Below are 9706 nucleotides of genomic sequence, written 5' to 3'. Positions count from 1 at the left end.
TACGGTAACAATCAAATCATAACAAAGTTCCAAATTTCATGACACTTTGCATTATTAAAGAAGAATCATTATCTAATCAGAAAAAACTTACAATAAAAAAATATACAAATGATAAAGAAGTCAGTTTGGTGCAAATCATTTATTCCTCTAGGATCATATTTGTTCTTACATTTTGTAAAAAATAGTTAGCAATAAAAGCTAGGGTAGGAGGCTGATGTGAGGGTAACAAATATTTTGTGTAACTGCATACAGTTTATATACCATTCTTAGACACCAGAGTATGACGACGGGACCATCTCCACACAGAACAATAACCTGAAATGACATATTGTACAAACACAATGCTCACTTTGGCACAGCCCTATATGTGATCAATTGACAGCACATTCAAATATGATGGCACCCAATTATTAAGGTGTCAAACGATTTTTTAAGAATAACAGGCCAGATTGCAAACGTACGCTACGTAATTGTTTTATAATTATGACTTGATGCGTGCAGAACAAACAAAAAACGAATAATCTCAATTGATCATAGGGGATAAGTGCAACTGCTGAGCAGCAGTAAATTGTTCGGTGTTGAGTATTTAGAAAGTTGATCTAGGGTATCTGGGTCTAGGGGAGGGGTTATTAGGGGGTCTATATATGACGCTATACACTGGTGTCATGGGAGGTATTTGTTCAACAGCAAAAATCCTCTGCCAAACCCATTAAAACACGCTTGCAGCCCTCCTGCAATACAGAAAAGGAGGCAGTCTCTTCAGCTGAGGTCAAACCGTGGCTTTTGAAAAACAACAAAAATAAGGACAGACACATTTTTAGCACACTTCTCGAAGGAGCTTCCTTCTCGGCCCCGCAGTTGACTCGGGTCGAGGTTCGGGTTTAGATGTGGGCCCCTCGTTGCTTGTCTCTTTGTTTGTAACGCGAGCAGTAGCGAAGGCATGCCGTGTGTCTAAGCGTTTTGCATCTCTTTGCCGATCTTGTAGCTGAGGATCTTGTTCCAGTCGATCTTGGTACGGGTGACGGGAAGCTGCCGGCGTAAGGCCTTGAAGGTGGTGTCAGACATAGTCTGGTAGTTCTCACTGATAGCCGTCTGCAAAGCGAACGGAAGGGGAAAATCTTACCGTGTGGTTATATCACGTATGATGGATATAATACAGTACAAGAGGATGTGCTGTAAGTAAAAGACAATGCAGTATGCCAATCGAAATCAATTTAGAAACAAACCTGGTAGTCATTCTCTGCATTTTCGATAATTTTGACAAACTCCTTGGCAGTCTGTACCTCATTCTGTTTAAAAACAAGTCAAAGCAAAAAAGATTTACATCACTAACAAAAAAATGGGAATTTTACATTTATTCTATAAAACAATGATTTTTAGATAATTTTCCAGCACTATTTGCCAATGTCCAATATATACAATATTTTCAAACCAATATTATCAGACAATCTTTAGCATTATTTATCAAGAGCAGTATTTACTAATCCAACAGTGAATTAGCAAATTAGCGTAATAACGCAACTTCGAAAGCCCAGACGGGAGTGAAAATTTATGCGGGTCATTTTGTGACATGGCGCAAGTGCAATAATCTAATTTTCATAATGACCAACAAAATTTCCCACAAACAGCACAAAATAGTGCAGGATTTATGGCGATAAATATTATAATGTACATTTACAAGCGCAAACTTTTAGTTCACTTTATACTTCTGCGTTGATTGTACGGCATAGCCTACACGTTAGCCATTTTACGTGCACAAACCTTAAGTGCACTTTATACTTCTGCGTCGATTGTAAGGCATACCCTACGCAGAGATGCGGACCCTACGCATTAGCCAATTTAAAAAAGCAAACCTTAAGTGCACTTTATACTTTTGCGCCGATTGTACGGCATAACCCTACGCAGAGATGCGGACCCTACGCGTTAGCCAATTTAAGAAAGCAAACCTTAAATGCACTTTATACTTTTGCGCCGATTGTACGGCATAACCTACACAGAGATGTGGACCCTACGCGTTAGCCAATTTAAGAAAGCAAACCTTAAATGCACTTTATACTTCTGCATCGATTGTACGGCATAACCTACGCAGAGATGAGGACCCTACGCGTTAGCCAATTTAAGAAAGCAAACCTTAAATGCACTTTATACTTTTGCGCCGATTGTACGGCATAACCTACACAGAGATGTGGACCCTACGCGTTAGCCAATTTACAAGCGCAAACCTTAAGTGCACTTTATACTTCTGCATCGATTGTACGGCATAACCTACGCAAAGACGTGGACCTTACGCGTTAGCCAATTTACAAGCGCAAACCTTAAGTGCACTTTATAATTCTGCATCGATTGTACGGCATAACCTACGCAGAGACGTGGACCTTACGCGTTAGCCAATTTACGTGTGCAAACCTTAAATGCACTTTATACTTCTGCGTCAATTGTACGGCATAGCCCTACACAGAGACGCGGACCCTACGCATTAGCCAATTTACGAGCGCAAACTTTAACTACGGCATAACCTACGCAAAGACGCGGACCCTGCGCATTAGCCAATTTAGGAGCGCAAACGTTAAGTGCACTTTATACTTCTGCGTCGACTGTACGGCATAGCCTACACAAAGACGCGGAACCTACGCGTTAGCCAATTTACGTGCACAAACCTTAAGTGCACTTTATACTTCTGCGTCGATTGTACGGCATAGCCTACGCAAAGACGCGGACCCTACGCGTTAGCCAATTTACGTGCGCAAACCTTAAATGCACTTTATACTTCTGCGTCGATTGTACGGCATAACCCTACGCAGAGACGCGGACCCTAGGCATTAGCCAATTTACGAGCGCCAACGTTAAGTGCACTTTATACTTCTGCGTCGATTGTTCGGCATAGCCTACGCAGAGACGCGGACCCTACGCATTAGCTAATTTACGAGCGCAAACCTTAAGTGCACTTTATACTTCTGCGTCAATTGTACGGCATAGCCTACGCAGAGACGCGGACCCTACGCCATAGCCTGACACGTACCCCTCCCAAAATGTAACAATATGTCAATGCTAAATGGATCGCAAGCACTGTGATTGGTCTCCTTAAACCCGGCCCTCCATTTGATAAATCCCCACGGTAGTTTTTCAACGGCAAGAGGTGTTTGTGCTGGCACAAGCTGTTAGTAAATCTGGTCCTAACTGTGCAAAAAAAACCTACACTAAATGTCACAGTCAACATTTACAACAATTTTTTTTATAAATTGCACACATTAACTTGCATCATGATTCCTTATCTGATTGACCACCAACACAGAGAAAAGCCAGGGCAAAACATTATACTATCTAGCACAAACAGCTCAGTCGAGATCACAGTGCAGACGACAGTTTTAACAGATGAACCAAAAAGACATCACTCTGCCACATCTAAAAATAGAGCGGCACACCCATCCATTACAAACATCACTCACTCGTAGGGCAGACGGGTTATTCCTTTAGCTTGCAGATTAAATCCAAGGCTTCCTGTGAAACCACCACGAAAAACACAGAGAGTTCAAGTCTGAATAACTTACAGAGACAATCAAAGACTCCTGCACGTCCTTGTGGCTGACCAGCTGAACGTTGCCATCTTCATAGTAATGAACCTGAATCTTCAGCACGCCGACCACCTGAGCATTGGGCTGAGAGATAGAGAACTTCCATTCTGACCTACAGCGGCCGTTCCTGTGTGCAAAGACATAGACAGTTGTCACGTGTAATACCACACGTTATAAAAACATAATGATTGATGAGGCTACCGACAGAAATGACACTTAAATGATTCTTGCGATACTTAAAAAGAACAAGGAAATGTTCCTTAGTGTGTTTAATCCCCAAGTTGTGTTGTCTGTTTGTTTTTAAAGAGCAAAGCTATTTAGTCAGATACAATGTGAAGGCGACCTTTACCGTCTAGCGCACCTGTTCTCCATTCAAAAGATACACAATAGCAGCTAGATAGCATAGGGTCATGATCTGGGTGGGGATAGAGCCCATTCCTCACATCTAAAGATCGTATATCACCTAGAACAATGATGATAATGCGCCTACCGCCAATTTACAGCCGTTGTATCACACTTTATTAGCCAGGGCACACTGACTCATACAATGTTAAGGGTAAAACTATCATTTAAAGTGCATTGTTGCTTTAACAAGTTATGTGCAAGCTAGTATTGATTTTCATTTCTGGGATTGTTTCAAAAGTAAAAGGGGAAGAGGAGACAATAAATTAGCAGCCAGACACGAACCCGAGTAGCTCACAAATACCGCCAACTAGAAATGCGCCAGTTCTTAGTTTGACATAAACCTTGACATCATTTACCCGATATAATGTCAAGGTAAGGTTTGTTTAAAGTTTACATCGAAAAGGGGATGATGGACAGTACATCAATTACCAGAAATTCTTGGGTTGAAACTGATGACCCTCGATACAAGCAATGATGGTTTGCTGTCCATCAATGGTTTTCGCATAAACCTAAAACAACAAAGCAAATACCCATCAGAAATCCACAAACAACTTATAAAAACAATGCTTAACTACAACATCAGGGCCCGTAATTTTATTTTTAGGTGAACTATTACCTTAAAGAGACACTCCACTTTTTTTTTTAATTATCCTCATTTTCCAGCTCCCCTAGAGTTAAACATTTGATTTTTACCGTTTTGGAATCCATTCAGCCGATCTCTGGGTCTGGCGGTACCACTTTTAGCATAGCTTAGCATAATCTATTGAATCCGATTAGACCATTAGCATCATGCTAAAAATAACCAAAGAGTTTCAATATTTTTCCTATTTAAAACTTGACTTTTCTGTAGTTACATTGTGTACTAAAACAGACAGAAAATTAAAAGTTGCAATTTTCTAGGCAGATATGGCTAGGCACTATACTCTCATTCTGCCGTAATAATCAAGGACTTTGCTGCCGTAACATGGCTGCAGGAGGTGCAATGATATTACGCAGCAGTCGGAAAAAAGTAATTTTCAATAGCAGGGGGAAATTTTCGGGCACTGCGTAATATCATTGCGCCTCCTGCAGCCATGTTACGGCAGCAAAGCCAAGATGAGAGTATAGTTCCTAGCCATATTGGCCTAGAAAATCGCAACTTTAAAAGTACACAATATAACTACAGAAGAGTCAAGTTTTAAATAGGAAAAATATCGAAACTCATTGGTTATTTTTAAGTGTGATGCTAATGGTCTAATCAGATTCAATGGATTATGCTAAGCTATGCTAATAAAAGTGGTACCACCAGACCCGGAGATCGGCTGAATGGATTCCAAAACGGTAAAAATCACACATTTAACTCTAGGGGAGCTAAAAATTGAGAATTGTTTTTTAAAAGTGGAGTGTCCCTTTAACATACGCAAAAATGAAGCCAGTGAACTTACAGTGCAAACTCCACTGGGATAATGGTCTTTGACGTATGCCCTCAGAGCGTCATCGCAGGCATCCCTCCAGGGCCTGAGGGCCGCCTCGCCCTCATATGACTGAGGATCACTTGCCTCTTTTCTAAGGTGGTCAAATTTAAACGACAGTTTCTTCCGGGGGTCGAAAAATCGACCGTGGCCAATATCTCCATGTTCTGTGATCAACACCTGCAGTTTAAAGGTGGTTTAAGTACAGCTTCTACTAATTCACCAATAATGAGGTTTGAATAACAGCAAACAGTGTATACACTAAAAAATGTTGGGTTATTTTCAACAGAATAAAAATAATGCAGAAAATGCTTATATTTGACCCAACAATGGGTTGAAACAAACCAGCAGTGGTTAGGGTTTGTATAGGTATATAACTTTAAGAGAGTACATATGGTCAATTTGATTGATTTCATGTTGCAATTTATATGTAAAGAGTCACTTTTATCCATTTAAAAATGTCTCTTTGTTAATCACCTGATCCTCATGTCCATCAAGTTTAGCGGGTGTAAACTGATCCATGTTATACTGGGCAAAGGCACTGTTATTAACACAAAAACACATGTTCAGTTTAAAAATTAAACTTTTATTTGAACCTAATTACTTTAGGTTATTTTTAATAAACGTATTCATGTTGTGGATTATAACCTCGAAGAGTCATTGAAATTATAAACTGCTTGTGTGTATATAGCATCTCAATCAAATAGATTAAGTAGCAGAAGACAGGAGTATAAAGGAGACAGCCCGACTGGCAACCTAATGTGAAATCATATAGGATATTAAATACTGTTACTTACTGAGCCGCCCCTTCCCTGAGCAGATTGTCATTATTAAGCAGTAGCCGCACATCTGAAACCAAAGTAAAGGTGTCATGTGATATGCTGTGAACATTATGATGTTAGCGAGTCAGATAAAGTGGAGGAAGCACGTGTGAGGTGTGCTGTGCTTTCACATCTGTATCGGCATGCAATGTGATTCTCACCGTTAAAGACCTCATTGAATTCTCCAGGGGGAGAATGGATGACAAAATTTGCAGCAATGCGGACCTGTGCAAAAACAAAAAGCAGGCTGAACATTAATTCTAGGTGCTTGAAAAACGTACAGAAAAACAATGCATAGTGGAAGATGCCACTTCATTTGGTTTCACGTGTAAGTTTTCACAGACGCTAGATGTCAAATGAACTGTGCAACACTTTTTCAAAACTGCTACCCTGTACTTCCTTTGATAAAGAGGTCAAACACCGACTGGCAAATAACATATTGAGATAGGCACAGAGGCAAAAGTAAACCCATGAGCCACGGTCTTCTCCATGTCACTCCTTAGAAGGCCGCAGGTCAGAGTCTTTTCTTAGGAGTGCACATGTAAGCAGTAAGGCCAGGCTTTGGCTCCACGGCAGGGCAGAGAAGGCAGTACTCCATTCTGGATCATTTCCAGGACTTATGGGAGTGCAGCAGAGCACCAAGGATTTTTCTTTTCTGACCATACCCTAACACACCAATAATGTGCAAAGCAATTTTCATGCATTTTTATTATATTTTCATGAGATATTTTGGTGCATTGATTACCATTGGCAAAACCATAGTTTTACTACAGTAACCATGGCTTTTGTAGCACAATCATGGTTTATCTATAGTGATTTTACAGTGATATGTGCCGATACCGATAGATTGGTGGGTCTAAATTCTGAAGATTAAATTTTCTGAATGTTATCCATTCATATAATGACCATAAATATTGAACATTAAATTAGTTTGTTTTGACTATAGTAAAACCATGATTATTTTTCATAATGAATAACTGGTATCGGCAGATGAAAGCAATTGAAGAGTTGATTCCAAAACCAGATAACTCGCTTTTTTAATTGTACAAAACTTATGTTTTTTGATTGCGGATTTCAATTAATATCAAATTAAACTTCAGTTGGTTTGTTTTGATTTAAGCCTTCATAACTAAAAAATACAGCCAAGTAGCACAATAAAACATGATAGTAACATAATAATAAACATGTTTTGAAATTAATTTTATATATTATAACTTTACAAAGAACAATTCCCGCACACTATCTGCTTGCTGAAAAAATGTATTTAATGAAAGTTGCGTTGCAACGTTTCGATCAACTGATCTTCATCAGGCATCAGTTGCCTGATGAAGATCAGTTGATCGAAACGTTGCAACGCAACTTTCATTAAGTTACCTGGTTTTGGAACCAAACTCTTCCAATTTTTCCCACCATCAGACATCAGCCAATTGTTTAAAAATAGCCGATGATCAGGGCAGATTATGTCCTGCATTAGTCGAAATGAGCGATAAAGTGAAAGTGAAAAAGTTTTTTTTTTCCGAGTTAACAGACTGCACTTAAAATAAATGATTATTTCTGACTAGTTTACACTAAAGGAATTTCTTATGTTTTAGTTTAATTAGGCTGACAACAAATGTTTTGTTTAAAGTTGACAAAGTTAAATTATTGTTACTATTATTTTTATTATCAAATTAAAAGTGAATCTAGTGTTCTTTAGTATTGCTGGAGAAAACCAAACCGAATGGTGGCTCCAAAACTGTCATATGAACGAATCATGGCATTGGTGTCTATTTACACAACTTGTGGTGCATCCCTAGTTTTTCGTTTCATCTGCCAATCTTTAATTCCTATAAAATATTTCCTGTTGTTGCATTAGCAAAGAAAACACAAGTGTTTGGATGTTCAGTTTTAAGTTAAATCCAAGTGTTCTTGTTAAGTCAGAATTGGAATTTGTGGTTGACAAACTGCAAAACCCGAAAACTGCAAACACAGAATCATCACAGTGCAGTTCCAGTAAAAAAACAGGCATTTTTCTTCCACCAGAACACATTGTGGTTACCTTATCTATCTTGTTCACACTTTTATCACCAAAAGGAAGGAAATTGTTGATTTATTTTAGATAAGTCTTCGCAAAAGCTGCTTACAAGGAATGTTGACATAATGGAAGTTCTGTAAATAGTTAATTTATGATTGTTAATTGGATTAAACACTCCGTTGTCCGTCAATAGGACTGCAACAACAATCACTTAAAATAACACTAGTAATGGAGAACTAAAAACAAGTTCATCATGTTTAGTTTTCCTTTCAGCACAGAAAATTTATACCCTGAAGTGCAGAACAAGCTAGACAACTTTGTAGTCTTTTGTCTAATGCTGATATTCTAAATTATCCGATATTTTATTAACTGTTATCTTCTATAATGTCTGTGCAATGCTATAGCGTGCAGCTGCAACAAGTTTCCACATCGAAGCATTTCTGAAATGCTTCTTTCCTCCTTCTACTGGCCTCAACACGACTAAACCACATGACTGTTTCGGGTTTGCAGCGCCGGAGGGGGGAGACCGCGCACTGGAGCAGCCAGTGACTCGCGACGGCCCGGATACGGAGGGAGGGGGGGTTGAAACGGGAAGAGCTGATCGCATGTGAGAGCATGCAGAAAGAGGGCTGGGTCGCCGACACTCAGCTGAGAATACAAACAAGAGCAGATCTGAGGTTGCGCCCCTGTTCTGTGCAGTTTACAGTAAAGAGCACTTCCCCATGAGACATGTGAATGCATGGACGTAACATAAAAAAAGTAACAAATCATTTCATATGAAACAATCTGACGAGAAAAAGTTAATGCATACATTTGTCAACATACGGAAAACTGATCTAAAACAACTTAAAAAGACACGTTAAATAAACTGATAAGAGTGAAGTAATTACATTAACCCGGTTATATAAGAAAATACTTGATATTAGGCTAGTTATGTTCGTAACTGCCTTGTTTAACGTTAGACATCTTACCGTTCCGAGCAATGCATTTCCAATGTAAACTCAATTATACTTGTAATGAAGATGATAAAACTGCAGATATCGTCTACTACAATTTTTCTTCGAGCGAAAGGCAGGCAGGGAAGTTAAATATACGTAATAATTACAATCTTAGTGACACAATATGGTCAACTTAAAAGTCCGAGATCGATTAGATCGAGTTTCATATATATGGTAACAGTTAGCTCGCTTGCTTCCTTAGCGCAGTCCTCATCGCAAATCGGGCAAATTTAAATGCATCCGGCTTGCTTGATCATATATTTAAACAGTACATGACAATACAAAAAACTTTATATATGTAAATAACAAACAAGGGAAGATAAATCAGGAAGTTTCAATCAATAATTACTTACCTTCTCTTCGTCGGTAAGCTGTTCCTCAAAGTCCGCCATCTTGGCTCGACTGGACCTGCCCTGTCAAATTGCATGACGGGAGTGCAATAAAC

General features: G+C 39.1%; 1 protein-coding gene across 1 annotated transcript; it reads right to left on the bottom strand.

The window, feature by feature from the left end:
* Positions 1–120: 120 nt before the first annotated feature.
* capza1a (capping actin protein of muscle Z-line subunit alpha 1a) lies at positions 121–9706 on the bottom strand. Its single transcript, XM_065279683.2, has 9 exons — positions 9615–9706; positions 6411–6474; positions 6226–6277; positions 5906–5969; positions 5402–5608; positions 4407–4486; positions 3549–3699; positions 1227–1289; positions 121–1092 (listed from the first exon to the last, which is right to left on the bottom strand). Exons 1-9 carry the CDS (start codon positions 9651–9653, stop codon positions 952–954), a joined length of 861 nt encoding a protein of 286 aa, XP_065135755.1. The 5' UTR covers positions 9654–9706; the 3' UTR covers positions 121–951.

Source organism: Paramisgurnus dabryanus, chromosome 7, assembly GCF_030506205.2.
Source record: "Paramisgurnus dabryanus chromosome 7, PD_genome_1.1, whole genome shotgun sequence".
In the NCBI taxonomy this organism is placed as follows: Eukaryota; Metazoa; Chordata; class Actinopteri; order Cypriniformes; family Cobitidae; genus Paramisgurnus; species Paramisgurnus dabryanus.
This window is presented reverse-complemented; position numbering and strand designations above follow the sequence as displayed.